The sequence below is a fragment of the Dioscorea cayenensis genome, unplaced genomic scaffold (genome assembly GCF_009730915.1).
Source record: "Dioscorea cayenensis subsp. rotundata cultivar TDr96_F1 unplaced genomic scaffold, TDr96_F1_v2_PseudoChromosome.rev07_lg8_w22 25.fasta BLBR01001245.1, whole genome shotgun sequence".
Classification (NCBI taxonomy): domain Eukaryota; kingdom Viridiplantae; phylum Streptophyta; class Magnoliopsida; order Dioscoreales; family Dioscoreaceae; genus Dioscorea; species Dioscorea cayenensis.
In genome coordinates, this window is record NW_024087636.1 from 26,494 (window position 1) to 49,240 (window position 22,747).

The window sequence follows — 22,747 nt, forward strand, 5'->3', positions numbered from 1 at the left end:
GTTATATTAACCTCGAAGAATGTTTATTTAGATAACTTAGTATATTATTCGGTTATTTTTTATCAATAAATGTATTAAGTCATTATTTTATATTAATAATTATATTATGTCATAATTATTAATCGTATTAATAATTATCTTATTAGCACCCCAATCATGTTTAATTAGATAACCCACTACATGTTTAGGTAATTTTGTTTATTATTAATAATTGTATTATGTCATTAGGTTTTATGAATAATTTTATTATGTCATAATTAATTATTGTATTAATAATTGTTATATTAACCTTGAAGCATATTTATTTAGATAACCTAATATATTATTAGGCTTTTTTTTATTAATAATTGTATTAAGTCATTATTTTAGATAACCTAGTATATTATTAGGTTAATTTTTTATTGTATTAATAATTGTTACATTATGGCTGAAGCATGTTTATTTAGATAACCTAGTATATTATAGGGCACCAATGTTTATGGTTTACTCTTCAATCATATTTAATTTTTCGATAGCATATATTCGGATTTATGATTTTTTCGTGTCTTATATTTTTTCAAGTCAACCTATTTTATTTTTCCATTTAATATGAAATTGATTAATTTATAACTTTCTACAGCCTGATCGGGTTCTTAGGTGCAGACATGTGTTTATTGCAGAGCCTCCTCCACAAATCTTAGGTCTTTTAAGAGAAGCCGGGTTCTATCATGCGGCTCAAATTCTTAATTTCCGAATTGATGCCGCTCTTGTGAGCGCATTAGTGGAGAGATGGCGGACCGAAACACACACATTCCACCTTACATGCGGTGAGACAACAATCACGTTGGAAAATGTGGCACTATTGCTTGGCTTACCGATTAACGGCCACAAAGTCATCGGGCAGACTTCCCGCTTAGGAAGTGCTGTCTGTGCAGAGTTGCTCGGAGTGGTCCCATCGGCGGAGCAAAGGAAAGGTCAGAGTATAACTCTAACGTGGCTTGAGGAAACATTTGGCATGCTGTCATACGATGTAGGTCAACGACAGATAGAATGTTATGCACGTGCCATATCCTAAGGCTTATCGGTTGTGTCCTCATGCCAAATATGTCTCAGAACAGGGTTCATCTAAAGTGGTTACCACTTTTGAGGGATTTTACAGAAGCAGGAAGATACAGTTGGGGTTCAGCATGTCTAGCAACCCTGTACAGGTCTTTATGTCGTGCATCCAACAAGGATATGAAAAATATCAGTGGATCTATGATATTACTTCAATCATGGGCATGGTACAGGATTTCAAGTATATCCCCTCGAACCCTTGCTATCGTATCCTTTCCTCTGGCTTATAGGTGAGAGCAAATTAAATTGATGATTCATTTTACACTTAATTATAATACATTGAAATTATAATTCATTCTCATTTTTCAGGTGGGCGCACATTGAAGTGGATGATGATAGCCATAGCAACAAGCACAATGTGAAGATATATAGGCAGCTACTAGATCGGTTGGAGATGCAACAGGTAATGTTGTTAAAAAAACTGATAATTCATACACATATTTTAGGTATTAATAATCATTGATTATTTGGTAAATAATTTTGAACAGTTTATATGGCGGCCTTATGATTCGAACGAGATAATCGCACAAGTGCCACATGACATTTTCACAGACAGACCTTTATGGACTGCATTTACATCATTGATTTGCTTCGAAGTTGTTGAGTGGCATCAAACAGATCGAGTGACAAGACAATTTGGCTTCGCCCAAGGTGTTCCTCTCGATCTAGTTTGCATTGGACCGACCCATGATCATGATCTTCATGGCAGAATTGACACAAATTGGGCATTGATGCACGGAAGATGGATTGGATACTGGAGAGATAGAGCGTCACGTTGCCTCAGCCTCCATGTTCCTGCCGGGAATAAATCAATGTCGGTGGAATATTATGACTGGTATACGACTAATACCATACTATTTTTATCGACAGATCAGGACCTGTTGGATCCTCGTACGAGAAGGAACACTCTTCCAGCGCCCCTTAGAGCATTTCCAACAGTGGTTGTAGATGTGCCACGACCGAGTCCTCCTGTACGAAGACGTCATCGGCATAGTTCTCGAGCCGAACACGACGAGGCACATATTCCTCGACACCCACATCACGAAGGGTACCAATCATTTCACTCATCAGATGATATCAACGTTACTAGATCATCTCATCTCCATGGATTTCCTCCAGTTGAGCCTAGTAGATACTCGGTTGATTTCGGGATGGACTTTGTGCGGAATTTATTTGAATGTCAACCTCATCATCCACCTATGGAACGCAGACAATCTAGTCATTCAACTTCATTTCGGCAACAAGACTGGGAATCACCCCCAAACCCTTCGTAATTTGCTGCGAACCTGAACACTCCAGCCTCAGCAATACACGATTCGGATGAATCATCTGATGATGACCCGCTAGCCGAGCAAGTACGAAGACCTAGGCCACGGGGACTGCCCGACAGAGATATCCACCCACCTCAATGTTTTACTAAGAGGTAGCAGCATAGACGGTACAGTAGACTCTTGTATTAGTTGTTGTTTTTCTTTATTGTCTGCGCAAAACTGTCTGTAATATTATTTTGCTTGATGTTCTATGTTGTGTATTTTTTTAAATTTACTTTTTCTTTGCATATGTTTTATCTTCATATGCTTTAACAAAAGGCTTTAATGATAACTCATTGCATGTTATAATTATATGGAAGGCTTACATCATTAAAACATTACAACGAAAAAGACATTTAGAGTATATTACGACCGACTACTTGAACCGGCAATGTTGGGACAATTTCGGTGACTATGTCCTTTCGTTTCGACATGAACCACGACGTTTTCGCTGAACATCTTCCCTAATATCCATCTCGTTATGAATCCTTGTAGATTTTGGTCTTCCTTTCGTCGGTCTTCTCATCATAATATTAGGACGTAGACGTGGACCATTATAAGGGTTCCAATATCCCTCATTTGATACTGGCTCAAACTCTTTACGATATACCTTAAAAACTGTTTGAAGCCTATACACATTGTCAACATACTCCTCCCAGTGTAGACGAATATGCGAGCATGCTGCAAGGACATGTCGACATGGAAAATGTAGCGTCTGAAAAGCACCACAATCGCACCAATGTGATCTTAGGTTGATGCGAAAAGTGCTAGATTGTCTCCCATATTGCGGGGGTGACATCTCATCTACCATGAATGACTTCTCTTCACGGTCGAATTGACGTACATAAATGCTGGACGCTACTTGTTGATTTTCTTGGATTGCCTTCATTAGTGATTCTGAGAAGATAAGGCCTGATGCGATCTGAGCTTGTGCCTGTACACCTTTTCTCAGAAACAACTCCGCAAGTCGGAAGTATGTTGATTTAACCATAGCTGTTATAGGAAGGTTTCTTGTTCCCTTAAGCACTAAATTAACACATTCTGCGAAGTTGGTTGTCATGTGATCATACCTTCTCCCTCCTTTATCGAACGCTTGAGCCCACTTCTCCCGCGGTATGTTATCCAACCATCTCGTCGCCTCTTCATCGTTGTCCCGTAGTAAACCATACCAATAGTTAAAATCTTGAATGGTTTGCAAATAACCTGCAACAGTGAACTTAAAAAGTTAAGATAAATTCAATAATTAACAACAACGTAAGAGTTAGATTAAAAAAAAAAGTTAATCTTATAACTTGCCAATATTGACAACTATCCGTTGCATTTCTTTGTTTCTGAAACGACGCATGAAATTGGCCGAGATATGTCTAATGCAGTAAACATGGTACGCATGAGGAGCACTCATCTCACGGCCAAGTGATCTAAAAGCTGATTTGATGGATCCATGGCGATCAGATATAAAGCATATTCCTTGTTGTGGTGTTACACTGGAACGTAAGTTGCGCAAGAAGAAAAACCATGCACCTAACGTTTCTCCTTCGACGATGGCAAAACCAATTGGCAGGATATTTTTATTACCGTCTTGTGCGATTGCCAACAACAAAGTGCCTTTGTATTTGCCATAAATATGGTGCCATCTATCTGGATGACCGGTTTGCAATATTTAAAAGCCTCCACGCAGGCGGAGAAGCTCCAAAAAACTCTATGAAAGATTTGAGCATCACGTACCAGGTAAGGTCCATCGTATGCTGGCTGGGTCTCAAGATCAACTATTGTCCCAGGAACAAACTGTTGCAACGCTGATAACCATCTTGGTAATTCGTTGTAGGACTCCTCCCAATTGCCAAATGCTGCTTCAACTGCTTTTTGCTTAGCTGTCCATACTTTCCTATATGTCGTTGTGTATCCGTATCGATTTTTTATCTCCGCTATTAAAACCGATACATTGATGCTTGGTTGCTGTTGGACTAGTGCTTGTATTTGACGACAAATCATATTTGAATCCAGCTTCGAATGATCCTGCGAGATCATTGCTGATGAACACATGTGAGGCCCAGTGTACTTTGTAATTTCCCAAACTGTATCCGCTTGCTGTAGGATGCGCGAACCCTCCAATTGCACCCATCGCCATATGACTTACATTTACCGGAGTATCGAGTCGGATCAAACTCAATAACTTTGTATTTGAAAGATTTAAGTAAGCAGTAATGCTTAATTGCGGTCACAGCATCATCTTTGCTTTGAAACCTCATGCCTACATAAAGATCTCCATTTGTCGTTGTTCCAGTTAATGTGTCGGCATACAATAAAAGGTACTCCGAAAATTCTTGTGCGGACATTGCTTCCAAATCAAGGGTCGCATATGTGCTGGAGGCTCCATTGGTGCTATCATGAAATTATGGCTGGTCATTGGTGTTAGGATTATGCCCTCGAATGCCAACGATGATACTTGTATTATACATTCTTATTTAGTAAGCATTTATTTTGATGTTTATATAAATCTTGTGATGACATTATAATTAGTTTTGAATATCATAGTCCATGTATATTAAGTTAAAACTTCTACTCTTTGTGGAATAAAGAGGAGAGCACTAGAAGGGTTTGGTACTTATACACTTAAATAGTTCGCAAATCGGAGAACCTTTAATTGGGTATTAAAGGTTCATAAGGATTTGTATGACATATACTTTTGACAAAGAGTGCTAGTTGAACACTATGGAAGAGTGGGAGTATATGCCATAAATGCATCATTGGGAATTGGTGCATTCGAACATGACTCGCAACAATCCAATCACATGGGTTTTACTCTTTGACAGTCAATGATTGGGATTGTTGGTTATGATCATATGAGTGAACCTTAGACCTGAGGTATCATGATCACAATGTACTTGTGACGTCTAGTCTATTACTAGAGTTGTTAGGCTCAGTTCACCTTTTGGTAGGGCCAACCTCGAAGTGCGACTATATCCGCCAGGTAGCAGTTGTGAGTGATCACCAAAAAAGAATTCATTCTCTCGGAAGTAAACGAGTCAGTATCCTATACGACTATAAGTATGTGAGATTAGAAGACCTTGGCCAAGGCAGTCAAACTAATCGTGTGGGACACGAAGGGTAGTTTGGTAATCTCAATCCACTATAGTTATTTGCATGTGATCGAGTTCAGTGAGTTTGACAATTACCATGGCTCTCACTCGGTTGGGATACAAGACCGAAAGGTTTATACACATATGGTAATTATAATCGGAAAGGTTCATAATGATCTATTCATTCGTGTTCAATTGGGCTACGACGTGGGGCCACGGGGCTGGCTAGGTGTCACCCACGTCCTTTGGTATCCTCCCATTGCAAATCGGAACAAACCTAGGGAGTCACGCTTAAAGGGATAAAGAATCAGTCTCGTTTTGAGTACAGGGGTAAAATTATCAATTTATAATTTTACTTCATGGGATGAGTGAAATTGTAAATTACTCTAGGGTTTTTATTTTAAGTTTAAATTTTGATTTAAATTTGATGGAGTCGAATGGATAATCAAAATTATGAGGACTCAAAGATAAAAGTGATTTTAGTTAGATTAGGACTCATATTTCTAATAGAACTTCTATGATAATGTTTATCATATTATGAAGGTTCATATTTAGAATAGAACTTCATAATTGAATGATGTTTATCATATTATGAAGGTTCATATTTTGAATAGAACTCATAATTGAATAATGTTTATCATGTTTTATGAAGTTTCTATAAATATGACTCCTCTCCAACTATAGAAAAAACTCAATTAATTCTCTAGTGAGAAAATCCCCTAGCTCACTCTTCCTCTCTAACCCTAGCCGCTATTTGGAGAAGAAGAGGAGATTGTCTCTTAATTCGGGCGTGTGATCTAGAGGCGTGGAACTTTCGTTCGGCGCTAAGAGATCTACGACAATCCGAAGAGATAAGTTCGGCGCATCAAAAGAAAGAAAATCATTAAGAGGTAATTTTCTAGGCCTTTTAATTAAATCACGGTGCTCATTAAAACAATTAGAATATATATCGCAAATATATTATTGCTTCCGCATGCCCTTTTAATGTCATTTAATTTTTGCGATATTACCTAACAATTGGAACGTCTTCAAGATTACATTCTTCTAACTGAATGTCATCAACACTTGCTTCAGTGTCTTCCCCAAAACTGTCACCATCGTCGTCCTCATCGTCTCCACTGGATCGGCCATATTGACCGAATTCAGTTTCATGAGTATCATGAAAAGAACTTGTTCCGCCTTGTAGATGTTGTGAATTAGTAAAATAATTATTGGGTGGTGGATCATCTTGTGTCCTCCACTCCGTAGAGAGCCGTTCAGGTTCATTAACTTAGCATGGTGATGAAATCCTCTCCCGTCTCAAATTGCGTTGAACTTCGTCATCTGAGGCGGTTTGTTGTTGGGAAGGAGCACCCTCGAAAGTTGCAGCGCTGAACTCCACGTACAATTCAATAATGCCAATATATGGATTTCTTTTGTGGCAGTCGAACATCATCCGAACATCTCGGTCATTACGCAATTTGAATGACCGATAGCAAATCTTACCAGATCCTGAAGAAATTGGGAGCCGGTATTTGATACATGAAACTCTTTGGTATTCAGCAGTCTTAATGCTTTCTTCAATGGATCTCTTTAAATTTTCGTACGAGATGTCGTCTTCGACATAAAAATATGATTGATCCCCCGACGAAAATATAATTGTCTCTTCACTAGCAATGATTGAACCATTGTAGTAAACCAATACAAGTGAAGTCTCTGCCATTGTTGAAAACAAGAAGAAGAAGTAGGGGTGAGTGAGTGAGTAAATAGTGTGCAAGAGTGAAAATGGGCTACTAATGTTGGTTTATATAAAGAGCTCGAATTGTGAAAATTTCATTTATGAACATTGTAGGTTTGACCGTCCTAATTACTGATTGGTGCAGGTTTGACCAACCTATTTTGTGCTAAGTACTAAGCTGAGTGCGAGGTTTGATCGTCATACTTTGTCCTAATCATCGAGCGGTGCGAGGGTTTGATCGGGCGTGCTTCGTCTTGGTCGAGTGCAAGTTTGGTCATCCTACTTTGTCTCAATCACTGAGTAGTGCAGGTTTGATTGTCCTACTTTGTCGCAATCACTGAGTGGTGTAGGTTTGACTGGCGCACTTTGTGCTAACTGGTGCAGGTTTGACTGTCCTACTTTGTGCTAATCACTAAGTGGTGTAGGTTTGACTGGTGTACTTTATGCTAATCACTGACCGGTGCAGCTTTAACCGATCAATTTTATACTAATTACTGACTAGTGGAGGTTTGAGTGACCTACTTTGTACTAATTACTGACCGATCGCGAGTTGGGATGACCTACTTTTGTGCTAGAAATCTTGACCGGTGCAGGTTTGACCGTCTTACTTTGTGTTAATTACTGACCGGTGTAGGTCTGACCGACATACTTTGTACTAATTACTGACAGGTGCAAGTTTGATTGTCCTACTTTGTGCTAATTACTGATCGGTGTAGGTTTGACCAACTTACTTTGAACTAATTACAGACCAATGCAAGTTTGACCGACATACTTTGTGCTAATCACTGACAGGTGCAGGTTTGACAGTCCTACTTTGTCCCAATTAACTACTTTATACAAATTACTGACCGGTGCAGGTTTAACCGATCTACTTTGTGCTAAGTACTGACCGGTGCTTAGTACTGACCGTTGCACTTTTCATTGTCATACTTTGTGGTAATTATTAACCAGTGCAGGTTTGACAGTCCTACTTTGTGCTAATTACTAACGGTGTATGTTTGACCGTCCTACTTTATACTAACTACTTACCATTGTAGATTTAACCATCCTATTTTGTATTAATTAATTACCGGTGCAACTTTGACCATTTTATTTCTAATATTTTTCGAGATTCATAGTTTTTTTTAAAAAATAAAAGGTTAATATATATATATATATATATATATATATATATATATATCAACCATTATTTTTTAATTAAAAAATTAATTATATAAAAAGAATTCTTTTAAGACATAACTGCCAGCAATTACATCATTTTTAAAAAAAAATATTATGAAAACGGGAGAGTTTCTCCCGTTTTCCTTTTTCTTTTATTAAAAAATTTAAAAAATTATGAAAACGGGAGAAACTCTCCCGTTTTCATAATTTTTTAATTAAAAAAAATGAAAACGGGAGGAACTCTCCCGTTTTCCATATTTTAAAATAAAAAAAATAAAAAAAAAAGCTGAAAACGGGGAAAATTTTACCGTTTTCCACCAACGTGCGTATTTTGGTAAATAATCTCAAACATGCGTAATTTAGTAAATATTTTTTTTTGTAATATTTAAAAAAAAGCCTTTTGTTGTTGCACTGTTATAATTAAAAAAATTTATTTTATAAAGAATAAATGATCACTTGCTAGGTCATTTTCATTTGTTTGAAATGGAAAAAATAAAAATTAATTTTTTTTTTGTTAGACTTTATAGATTAATCTTTAATTTTAAAAATATAAATAAATAATGATGGTTTTTAAGAATATATAAGAGAATATGATTGTTTTATTATTAATAAATCTCCATAATAGTTAAGAATATATAATAACTACAACACATATCGAAACTAAGTTATAATGTCAATTTTATTATAGGCATCCCTCATCCGTCATGAACCATGTGGGACACTTTGCGGTTCGTTGAAATACCTTTTGTCTATGACATGTGAAAGCAACAAAGTGATCAACCACAATATTATTAATACTGGGAATAATATCCAAATCAACATTAAGTTGTTTTCCCAACATAATTTTAATTTTAAGAATATTTGTTTGACATTTTCATGGCAATATCTTGTCAACGAAATTAATCAAAGCATATATGATCAATATATATCATTCACATTGCATGCTTAAAGGTGAAAAACAACGTCAATATCTCAATGACAAGAGAAAATTCAACCATAATGATAAACACCCTCGCCATAATCAATGTTGAATTGATGATAATTATAAAATATACTCCACCCTAAGTATTAATTCTAACCTAGAAGGCATCAACAAATATAAAAAAAGTTTGACGCCGAAGATGAGTTTTAAGATACTTCATGATAGAGGAGTGGCTCAACTCTAAGCACTCCTCTTTGGCACATAATATGTAGTAAGATAGGGGGATTCACCTCTAAAAATTAGGTTACAAGCTTTTGACATAAACCAAATCCTCAATGTTATAAATGAATGATACTTAGCAAAGCTTGTATGAGGTGAATATCTAGCAATTAGCTACTCATTAATCGTTATATCATGTTGAAAAATGAAAAACACACTCATTTGCATTGAGATGTCACTCTAGGTATATTGTACAAGATTACAATAACTAAATATATGTTAACACCTGAACCACAAAAATCATAGAGTGCAAAAAGACCCAAATTAATAGTATGCAAATAGTCAGAGGTAAAGACCTTGCCATACATGATCAACCTTCCAAATTAAAAACCTCACACTAACCATACCTTAATCTGAGAAATAGTAACTCAACTTCAATAGGTTAAGTATAATCATTTGTTGGAAAAATAATAGTGATTAGCATGCAATTGTTGTCTTTCATACATATCTTAATTTTTATTCCTAGGCTGTGGGTGTAGTGGGGGAATTGTTGGATATGGGTCAACCCTAGTTTATCTCATACAGTCAAACCTAGTCATGTGATCTCCTTCATTTATTTTCTCCCTTTTACTTTGGCACAAATCTTCGATAATCATGAAATCAATCTCCTAATTTATTTTTCCTTAAATTGATGATTGCTAATTAATTCTTTCCTTGAATTGTTGATCCTAATTTGTTCTTTCCATGGATTGATGATGCTAATTGATTCTGTCCTTGGTTTATTGATTAAGATTTATTCTTTACTTAGATTATTGATCTTGATATCTTTTTTGTCCGTTGGATCTCTCTTATATTATAAAAGGGCTGAGAAATCCTAACCCTAGCTGATGACTTTTCTCTTCTTCCGCTTCTACATCTTCTTCACATTTGTTGGTTGAGAAACCTAAATTTTGGTGATGCTTGAATGTAACCTCCTCACCGAACGTTCTACGCGATAAGCATATCTTCCTAGTGGTTAGCATATCCTAGCATTAGAGTGCGGTTGTTCTATCCTACACGAAGGGGCCCAATTCTATGTTAGATTGTTGGAAAAATAATAGTAATTAGCATGCAATTAATTAACACATAATCTAATTAAAATCAATCAAAAAAGTTTGAATGATCTAGTGCAAAGCACTACCCTAACACAAAATTGTCCCCTTCATGCAAAATAGAATGATCTCACTCTAATGCCAGAGTACACTAACCCATTAGGAAAATCTGCTTATAGTGTAGCACGTTCGGCGAGGAGAGTTCAATCAAGTATCACCAAGGTTCAGGTCTTTCAAGTAACAGACATCTCAACAAATGCGAACAAAATGTTGAAGAAGAAGAAAAGAATAAATCATCTTCTAGCGTTAGGTTTTGTCAACCCTTTTATAATGCGAGAGAGATCCAACGGACAAAAAAAGATATCAAGATCAATAATCTAAGAAAAGAATCAGCCATGATCAATGATCGAAGGAAAGAATCAATTAGCATCATCAATCTATGGACAGAATAAATCAGGATCAACAATCCAAGGAAATAATTAATTAGCATCATCAATCCGAGAAAAAATTAATCCGGAGGATTGATTTCACGATTATCCAAGATTGGTGTCAAAATAAAAGAAAGAAAATAAATCATAGAGATCACATGACTAGGTTTGGGTGTGTGAGATGGGCTTGGGTTGGCCCATATCCAAAATTATCCTCTAGATTAAGTTGTTTATGCGCTCTGTGAAAAGCTTTGAATACAAGTTGGAAAGGCCCCAACACAAGTTTTAAAAGCAAAATCATCAATATAGAGGATTTTACTCTACAACCATCCATAAAAGAACCAAAGCCTTGCAAATAAGGTCCTAATCCATAATAAGCCAAAGACTAAGTTTAGTTATAATAATCTAATCAATCCATATTAACAAAGGAAGTCTTGAAGGCCAAAGTTTACGAATCACACGAACAATTTGTGTTGAAAGGGTTAACCCAATTAATCCATAATTAGGTCTAATAATCTCAGTAGCTTTATAAAAAGAAAGAAATAAATAAGAAGCCTCAAATGATGATTTTTCTGAATCCTAATATTAAAAGGATCATATCTGAGCAAAAAATCAATCCAAATTTCTTCTGCTATAAGAGAGATTTTAAAGAGTAAAAAATGACTGACATTTAAGCCTTCCTCAACTTAATTAATTGCAACAACGGGCACCCCACAAAGTGGATGCCCTACCTATGATCATTTATCAACCATAGGAAATTTCTTGCCAATTTAACTATGGCATCTAAAAAAGGAGTTTAGAATAATGAGTAGAGAAATTAATAAAAGGGAAATGATAGAAGAGAATTTTCTTTTAATCCAAACAGCCTCATGAGCAATGGACATGTTAGAATGGTTCCGAGAAGTAATCTTAACAAAAAAGAGATATTAAAAAAATCACATAAAATCAATCTTACAGACACATATGAATTACATGGTTCGATAATTTGCATACTCTACATAACATGATAATAATTTTATTATTATTTTACAAAAAATAACTTTCCAGATGGAAGTGCTACATGGGATAATTTAGTATGTGTGTGAAGTGCAGGTGATTATGGTGGTTTGTCTACATTGTCAAAAAACAAAAAAACAAAAAAAACAAATAAATAACTATCTCAGACCTTGCACATACTTTCTCTCTCTCTCTCTCTCTCTCTCTCTCTCTCTCTTTCTCTCTCAATTACATATATATATATATATATATTTAAAAAACTAGAAACCTGATAAGTGCTTGTGTGATATGAATGCGAAGCATTCTTTCCTTATGTTGAGCATTACTTTTCTCAGGTTTTTACACTAATATGTGTGTTTTTATGCCGAGTATGAAGGAAAGAAACCAATGTGGATCATAATGCACCGATTTTGGAGGAAATCTTGCTAAGGTTCAAACGCGAAGACATAGGTCGGGTGTGAGATGCTAGAGTGTGTGCCAACCTCCTCGTATTTGAGTTAGCACAACCATTTGGAGGGGTACAAGGGCAGTCACACTCAAGCATTCCGACTTATGCACATAGAACAAGATCTCCACCAACTTGTCCGTCATTAAAGAAGCAAAGCGATCCACGACTTGAACGTGAGCCCGTTTGCGTCACCTCGATGAAAGTATGGACTCGGGAAGTATTTTAGGCCAGGTACTGTAGCAGAGCATTGTAGCAAAAGTACTGAAGCAGCACTGTTCGCAGCCAGCCGAAAATCACAATTCCAGAGAATCCACACGGGCGTGTGGAAATTCCACATGGGCGTGTGAAAAATCCACAGGACCGTGTGGATGCCCGATTCCAGCCCTATTTAAAGCCGATTTCAGCCCCGATTTCAGTATTCTTTTCTCCATCTTTTCCCCAACTTAAGAGAGGGTTTCGGCTAGGGTTTTGGAGGGGTGAAACGTGCAACGGAGTGAAACGTTGAGGTGATCTTAGTATCTAGGGCTTAATTGTGGTTAGGGATCTTCCACCTGAACCAAAGGGTTAGGTCTATAATTAGGAAGAGATTTATCACTTGGAATCCTTAGAGCTCATTGCAACTCTATTCGAGCGCGAGGTTGAGAGGTTATCTAATCTCTCCTCCAGGACATGTATAGAGTTAGGCATAGTTGACCTTAGATTTGGGACTATGTATTTAAGGATTTCCACGACTCACCATTGCATTGATTAGGAAACATAATAGAGGGTTCTTGCACTTGAAACAATTGTCCTAGGCGGAGCATTATCCGAGTACCCCATCTTTATCGATTGCCCTACCTCCTCCTTTACTCGTGCTCTCTTACTTGTTGTTTTTACTTTTGAGAGTTGAATCATTGTCACACTTATCACTACTGATTTTTCACATAGCTAATAAGCGGATTAAGTGTTTTTATTCCCTACTCCCTGTGGATTCGATACCCGCTCATCCGGGATTATTACTTCGACAAACCCGTGCACTTGCGGGATATACGTAAGGGGAACTTGTCAAAACCCAAATTAATCAAAATATATCAATCTATCAAGATATAAAAATATATCAATGGAAGGAGAAAATATAATTTTTTTTTCTTTGGAAAAAGTGGAATCACCCAAATTTTCTAAGTTAAAAAGATTTCCATTACAAATTTTCCTTTTTAGGGTGTATTTGGTACAAGAATTAATCTAGGATCCCTAAGAATATAAAGGAGGGAATTTGTTATTCCCATTTGGTATAAAATTTATGAAGTTACTCGGAGGAACCATTTATTCCTAGATATGCATCATAAGTACAATTGATGGATTTATATATCCCCATAAAGGGTTGGGTATAAAATATTCTCATGTATTATTCCCATGTTTGATATTAGTAACATATTCGCAAAAATAGATATATATTTGTAAACCAAGCAAAGAAATGAAGTATTCCTAAGTTTATTATTCTTAGGAATCTACATTCTTGGGAATGCATATTCCTGTGGAAATTAACATTTCAAACCTTATATTAAACTCCTCCTAATTCATGTTTAAAGTGGTCCGTTTGGTTGGAGGGAATGAGAATATATGGATAGGGATGGGGACGGGGATGGGGAAGGGAATGGGGATATAAATAAGGAAGGGGGATTGGGGAATGTGAACAAAAGTAATGTTTGGTTGGAGAAAATGAGGATAGGTATAGGAGAGAGTATAGGTAAAAATTTTAGTAAAATTACTTTTGTACCCTCTAATATTTTAAATTAAATATTATATCTTAATTAAACAATTATTAAATGGCTCCAATTTCTAAAAAAAAAATATAAATGAGTTATTAATGTATTCATTTTAATAATAAATTTTTAAATTTATACATTTTAATTGATGAATGCAATTTAATTATTATATTTAAAATAAATAAATGTCCAAATTTAATTATTTTTAAATCACTATAATATAAATAAATCTAATATTTTAAAAATAAATACAATGTATATCATGTCATGTTTTAATTTTCATCCACTACAATCTAAATACAATGTATAAATACAATGTAAATCACTAAAATTTAAATAAATTTAATATTATAAGGGGTAAAAAATGTCATTACCTCATCAAGACATGCTCAATCCCCCCCAAAATGAGGGGGATGAGCATGAAAGGTTTGAGGGGCATCCTCCTCAATCCCTTCCCATGCCTTTTTGGTGTATGTCCAAAATATGGGCATGCACATGCCACAAGGATTGATCTCCATTTTATTTTAGAGTAGGTTAACAACTACTATAAATACTACATTACTTACGTGATATTATTATGTTTGATAGCACCAAAAGTCAATAAAAGTGATGGTTTTGTAATAATAATAATAATAATAAGTTACTCCTAACCATTTAGAGTAGGTTAACAACTATTATAAATACTACATTGCACTAGATAAATTAAGCTTAGTTGGTATCTTATATATCAAATATAAAAAAAGAAGTAAAAATGAGGGTTATGTATCTTATATATGAAATATAAAAAAATTAAATAAATAATAATAACATAATGATATTTCTTGGGTTTATGTAAAAATTAATTTAAATTTTTTTGAATTACTTTTCGAGAACTCAACTCATTAAAAAAAAAAAAAATTAAAGACTGTATTTAAAAAAATTAGAATCATATTATTTATCTTAGAATTATTGTTTGGTTTATTTTTTAACTTTTACATTTTAGAGAGTACAAGGTATTTTGTATTAATAAATTTCTTTTATATTTTCAGAGTCATTTTAATAATTTTGAGATGGTTACAATAGAGGCTGCGCTTAGTATGCTTGCAAATTAGATAATTAATGTTTAACATCTAACAAAAATTTATTTAATTTTTTGAGAATAAACTTACAAAAAGATATATATATATATATATTATGTAAAATTATTCAGTTGTTTTATACATTCATATAAATCTAATGGATCAATAAACATATAGCTTAAATCATAATAAACTTATAGAATAAAAGAGTTATATACAAAAAATAAAAATAAAAATGGTAGATATATGAAATTATAAATATTTACAAGGGTATATGCGTAAAAGACCATTAAAACTTCAAGTGAAAAGATATGTTTCCATTATTCAAAATTGGAAAAGCAAGGGGAGATTGACAAGTGGTGTTTTGGAATGTGTGTGTGTGTGTGTGTGTGTGTGTGTGTGTGTTTCTTTTATGAAACATTGATTAATACCTGCAACATCAAGGGATCGTTGCCTAATCCAATGCCAGTGATTTCTGCGTGTCACATGGTCCCTTTTTTTTTTTTCGTAATTATCTCAACTCTCTTGTTTATATAGATTTTTCTAAACCTATGATTAATTGGAATTTTAACAGAAATCTTATTTTATTCGATATAATTTTTTTTAAAAAAATAATTATGAGGAAAAAAATGATAAGATTATAAAAAAAAAGAAGAAGATAATTATATTAAAAAAATATGGAAAATTTAAGAATTTTTTTTTTAAAAAATGTATGAGAAAAGAGAGTAAGGGATAAAGCCTTATAGATCCCTTTTAAATATATATATATATATATATATATATATATATATATATATATATATATATATATATATATATATATATATATAAGGAAAAAAGAAAAAAAAAACATCTTTTCGAAGGAGATGGTTAGGATTTAAAAAAAAGATTAGATTTTAAAAAAATTTAAATTTTTTTAAAATTAGTCCGAGAATTATTTAAAAAAAAAAAAGATACCAATCATATTTTAAAATTTTTTAAATGATAAATCCGAGAATTATTAAAAAACTAAATCCAAGAATTAATTTGAAAAAAAAATCAAAATAATTCTTGGAAGATAATGATGCACCTCCACCTCTCCCTTTTATTTATTTTTTTTATTTTTTATTTTTTTGTTTCTTTTCATCCGCATCTTCACTTTTGGCGCGAGGTCACTTACATCTGTGTTTTTTATATATATATTTTTATTGTGATTTATCCACTTAAAAAAATTATGGAGAAAAAAAAGGAATATCTTGTTAAAATATTATCATGGTGACACCACATGTGATATATATATATATACACCTAATCCTCACCTAATCTTTAGATTAGGTGACCTAATCCCCATTCCTCTCTGCTATAAATAGAGGGAATGATAGACATTTTCATTGCACCAATACAGCTGAAGAAGAGTGAGGGTGAGAGTGAAAGTGGGAGAAAATAGTGGGAAGAAAAATTAGAGGGTTTGTGTTTCTTCTATTAAATGAGAGAATAAGTTGGTTTCTCCTTGTTAATAAAAAACTTGTAACTCCTATTTTCCACTATAGTGAAAATTCTTCTATCTTGCCGTGGTTTTTTACCTTTATTTGTTTTGAGGGTTTTCCACGTACATCCTGTGTCCATCTTTATTGCTATTATTTTTAAGTACTTTTACTGCGATCCTGCTCTACTCAGTTCCATAATTTCACAACAAGTGGTACTAGAGCCAGACTTAGGGTGTCTATATATAGCTACTTATCGTATGCTCTGTGGGTGCCACTAATAATGGATCTTCCACATCAAAAAATAAGTTAGATTATTATTCACCCTTTATAGGAACTGGTTATTGTCTTTGAAGCAGTCTGTGACAGAAGCAATGGCAGCAAAGTATGAGTTTGAAAAATTCAATGAGAGTAATTTCTCACTGTGGAAGCTAAAGATGATGGTTATCCTGAGGAAAGATAATTGTTTAATGGCTATTACTGAAGGCCAGCTGCTGTTAAAGATGATAAGTGGAATGAGATTTACGGTAATGCCGTTGCAAATCTTCATTTGGCGCTTGCTGATAGAGTTCTATCAAGCATAACAGAGAAGAAAACGACGAAGGAGATATGGGATCACCTTACAAAGCTGTATGAGGCCAAGTCACTCCACAACAAGATTTTCTTTAAGAGAAGACTTTATACCTTGCGTATGGTGGAATCTACTTCAGTGACACAGCACATGAGCAAACTAAACACTCTATTTTCCCAACTTACATCATTTGGACATACAATAGAGTCAAGTGAACGTGCAGAAATTCTACTCCAAAGTCTACTAGATTCATATGATCAACTCGTCATCAACTTAACAAATAATGTCTCCATGGACATTCTAGTCTTCAACAACATTGCAGCTGCAGTTCTAGAGTAAGAAAGTCAGCGCAAGAACAAGGAAGACAGGTTGGCAAGTTCGCAACAAGCAGAGGCCTTGATGGTGATGAGAGGAAAATCAATGGAACATGGTGCAAGTGGGGGCCACAATCAAGGTAGATCTAAATCAAGGAGCAAGAAAAACTTCAAATGTTACAATTGTGGTAAGAAGGGTCACATGAAAAGGATTGTTGGAATCTAAATAAAAAGGATTCCAATCTTTAAGGAAATGTTGCAAACACTTCAGAAGATGGAAATGCAATGGTATGTGAAGTAGCAACAAACACAGGGAAAAGGATTGCTGATGTTTGGCTTCTAGACTCAGCGCCAACCTTTCATATGACTTCCACAAAAGAATGGTTCTACCACTTCGAACCTATCTCTAGAGGTTCTGTATACAACTGCAACGATCAAGCTCTAAAGATCATTGGTATTCATACCATCAAACTCAAGATGAATGATGGTACAACTTGGACAATTCAAGAAGTACGACATGTGGAGGGCCTGACAAAGAACTTGTTGTCTATTGGACAACTTGATGATCTTAGTTACAAAATCGAAGTCCGGAACAATGTGATGAAGATAATTCAAGGAGCGCTTGTATGTATGAAGGGAGAGAAGATAGCTGCAAATTTATACATGTTGAAGGGAGAAACTTTGCAAGAAGGAGAAGCTTCAATTCCGCAAGTAGTCCAAGTGAAAGATGCACAATGACATGGGACAGGAAACTTGGACACATGTCAGAGTAAGGAATGAAGATTCTTGCAGAGAGAAATCTACTTCAAGGTCTCACAAAAGTAATACAAATATGAAAATATACAATCCAGAGACGTAAAAAAAATTAAAAATTTTACATCTACTGACGGTTACTTGACCTATTGGTATTAGGTCTCTTACACAAAGTTCTTATTTCAGAGTAATCTAAGATCGAAACCTACCGCTAGATAAGAGCAAGATATTGTTGAGCTTATGAGCAGGGGCGGAGGGACAAGGGAGCGGCCGCCTTAACCGCACGTTGCCCCAAGTTTCCTTCTGCCCCCTTTAACCGCCCGAGATCGAAACCTACGCTAGATGAGAGCAAGATATTGTTGAGCTTATGAGTAGGGGCGGAGGGACAGGGGGGCAGCTGCCCCTCCTCTTTGTGAACATTGCATTATGAGCAAGCAGCATCGATTGAAGTTCAACACATCTAATTCTAGAACTGATTTACTCTAATGTGTGGCAAGCACCAGTTACATCCCTAAGAGGAGCAAATTACTTTGTATCAATCATTGATGACTATTCTAGGAGATGTTGGGTATACCTTATCAAAAGAAAGGCAGATGTATTCCAAGTCTTCAAATTTTATACAGCGCGGGTGGAACTTGAATCTGGTAACAAGATCAAGTGCTTGAGAACAAATAATAGAGGATAATACACTGGTAAAGAATTTGATGAATTTTGCAAGCAAGAAGGCATCGAAAGGCAGTTCACTATAACATACACTCCTCAACAAAATGGAGTGGTAGAGCAAATGAATAGGACTCTGTTGGAAAGAATAAGAGCTACGATGGGAGTTGTAAGTCTAGACAAGAAGTTTTGGGCAGAAGTAGTCATCACCGCCTGTTATGTGGTAAATCGGGCTCCATTAACTGCAATCGAGTTGAAGACACCGATGAAAATTTAGACTGATAAGGCAGTTGACTATTTAAACCTTCATATATTTGGAAGCCTTGTGTATGCAATGTTCAATACCTAAGAAACTACAAAGCTGGATCCAAAATTCAGAAAATGTATGTTCTTAGGATATGCTGATGGAGTCAAGGGGTACCGCCTGTGGGATCCCACTGCCCACAAGGTTGTAATCAGCATGGATGTTATCTTCATAGAAGACAAAGAACAAGAGCTAATGGATGGTGAAAGCACTTCAAAAGAAAGCACAGAGACTATAACACTACAGGTAGAAAAAGAAGCTAAAGCTACACTAGAGCACGAGGTATAAGCGCCAGCTGAATATGAAGTTCCAAAAGTTCGGCAGTCAATTCGTACAAGAAAGACACCAAGTTGGCATTATAATATATAGAGAGTAATATTGCATACTGTCTTCTAGCTGAGGATAGAAAGCCATCAACTCTTCAAGAAGCACTAAACAATTCAGATGCATTTCAGTAGATGGCAGCAATACAAGAAGAAATTGAAGTCCTTCATAAAAATAGAACATGGGAACTGGTGTTACTACCTCAAGGGTGAAAGCCAATTGGCAACAAATGGGTCTACAAAATCAAGCGCAATAATGATGATCAAGTAGATCGTTATCGTGTTAGATTGGTGGTAAAAGGATATGCTCAGAAGGAAGGAATTGATTTCAACAAAATATTTTCACCTGTGGTTCGACTCATAACAGTCCGAGTAGTCCTGGCGATGTGTGCTACATTCGACTTGCAGCTTGAGTAGTTAGATGTCAAAACTGCATTTTTTCATGGAGATCTTGAAGAAGAGATTTACATGCTCTAACCAGAAGGATTTGAAGAAAAAGGTAAAAAGAACTTGGTTTGCAGGTTGAACAAATCTATGTACGGTCTAAAGCAGGCGCCAAGATGTTGGTACAAGAGATTTGACTCTTTCATCATGAGCCTTGGATATAGCAGATTCAATACAGACCCTTGTGCATATGTTAAGAGGTTTGAAAAAGAAGATTTTGTCTTCTTATTGTTGTATGTTGACGACATGTTGGTAGCAGGACCCAACAAAGATCGTATCAAAGAATTGAAGGCACAATTGGCTAGGGAGTTTGAAATGAAGGATTTGGGACCGGCAAACAAGATTCTAGAGATGCAAATTTACCAAGACAGAAATAATAGAAAGATTTAGCTTTCTCAGAAGACTTATCTAAAGAAGATCTTGCGACGCTTCAACATGGAAGACTATAAGCCAATTTCTACCCCATTTCCTATTAATTTCAAGATATCCTCAAGTATGTGTCCTAGCAGTGAAGAAGAGAGGATGGAGATGTCTCGAGTACCGTATGCATTAGCGGTGGGAAGCCTAATGTTCGCCATGATATGTACAAGACCAGACATTACACATACAGTGGGAGTGGTGATCTTGATAAAAGAAAACCCACTACTGGATATGTGTTTACATTAGCAGGAGGAGCTGTGAGCTGGGTTTCAAACTGCAGTCAGTCATGGCTATGTCAATGACAGAAGCAGAGTATTTGGCAGCTACACAAGCCAGTAAAGAAGCAGTGTGGTTGAAGATGGTGTTGGAAGAACTCGAGCACAAACAAGAGAATAATACTCTATATTGTGATAACCAGAGTGCATCTGCATCTTGCAAGAAATTCAACATTTCATTCAAAGACAAAATATATCAGAGTTCAGTACCACTTTGTCCGAGAGAAAGTGGAAGAAGGAACCGTGAATATGCAGAAAATTCATACAAAGAATAATCTAGCAGATTTTTTGACAAAAGCAATCAATACTGACATATTCATATGGTGTCGATACTCTTCTGGCCTGACAAAAACATAAGCAACATCAAGTGGCAAGGTAGAAAAGAATGGTGTGAAGATCTGATTGACTGTCAATCAAATCTTCAAGTGGGAGAAATGTTAAAATATTATCATGAGATGGTAGTTGCACATGTGATATATATATATATACATATACATATATTTCTTCACCTAATCCTCACCTAATCTTTAGATTAGGTGAGCTAATCCCCATTCCTCTCTGCTATAAATAGAGGGAATGAGAGACATTTTCATTGCACCAATACAACAGAAGAAGAGTGATGATGAGAGTGAAAGTGGGAGAAAATAGTGGGAAGAAAAATTAGAGGGTTTGTGTTCCTTCTATTACAGAAGAGAATAAGTTGGTGTTCTCCTTGTTAATAGAAATCTTGTAACTCCTATTTTCCACTATAGTGAAATTCTTCTACCTTGCCAGTGGTTTTTTACCCTAATTTGTTTTGGGGGTTTCCACGTACATCTTGTGTCCATCTTTATTGCTATTATTTTTAAGTACTTTTGCTGCCATCCTGCTCTACCCAGTTCCATAATTTCACAACAGATCTTTGAAGAGAGGAAAGGCTGAAAAAACAAGAGAGAAATTGGTGAGAGGAAGACGACTGGAAGGATCACCGATGATCGCAGTCCGATAGGAAGGTTGTGATTTATCAAGGCGCATCGAAATTTATTTTACTATCAATAACAATTCTGAGCTCATTAATAGCAACCACATGTTAATTGCTTTTAAGCCCATGAAGATTCACTATTAAAAATAATTCACATGCATGCATGATTTTTCACATAAACCCTGTATCATGTGTACATACTTTATACTACCATCTATTCTTTTCTTCATGCTTTTCAGATCATGTGATTAGCTTAATGCTCAATCTTTAAATATAGAAGTTGTTGCTATTGTTAACCATGCCTCTTTATCTTGTGGAGTTTAGTTAATGCTCTTCAATCAACTCAAACAAACCATCATTCATTTTCTCATATTTCTTTTATTCCTATCATAAGATCAGATCTGTAGGTTTTTTTAAATATTACAAAAAAATACCAAAATACGCATATTTGGGGTTATTTACAAAAATAAGCATGTTTGGGAAAACGGGACAACTTTCCCCGTTTTCAATTTTATATTTTTATTTTTTTTAAAAAAAATATAGAAAACGGAAGAGTTTCACCTGTTTTCTTTTTTTTTTAATTAAAAAATTTAGAAAACGGAGAATTTTCACCCGTTTTCTTGATTTGTGTATTTTTTTTAATTTTAAAAATTGGAAAATGGGTGATTATCTCCAGTTTTCCCATATTATTTTTTTAAAAAAAAGTTAGCTGTTGCATGCTGCACTGTTAAGTTTTAATCAAATTATTTTTAATATAATTAATTTTCTAAGTAAAAATAATTGGATATAGATATATTTAATGTTTTATTAAAAAAAATTACGAATCACGAAAAATATTAGAAATAAAACGGTCAAACTTGTACTAGTATAAAATTATTACAAGAAACAAGATAGTCAAACCCGGACCGGCCCGGCCCGTTAGACCGGAAAAACCGAGAACCGGCCATGAGGCCGGTCCGGTCATGCTCCTTGACTCGGACTGCTAGTAA

General features: G+C 35.2%; 1 protein-coding gene across 1 annotated transcript; it reads right to left on the reverse strand.

The window, feature by feature from the left end:
* Window positions 1–2,817: 2,817 nt before the first annotated feature.
* On the reverse strand, window positions 2,818–4,433 carry LOC120255940. The gene is made up of 3 exons (XM_039263703.1): window positions 3,997–4,433; window positions 3,702–3,889; window positions 2,818–3,608 (listed from the first exon to the last, which is right to left on the reverse strand). Exons 1-3 carry the CDS (start codon window positions 4,431–4,433, stop codon window positions 2,818–2,820), a joined length of 1,416 nt encoding a protein of 471 aa, XP_039119637.1.
* Between the last annotated feature and the right edge of the window lie 18,314 nt (window positions 4,434–22,747).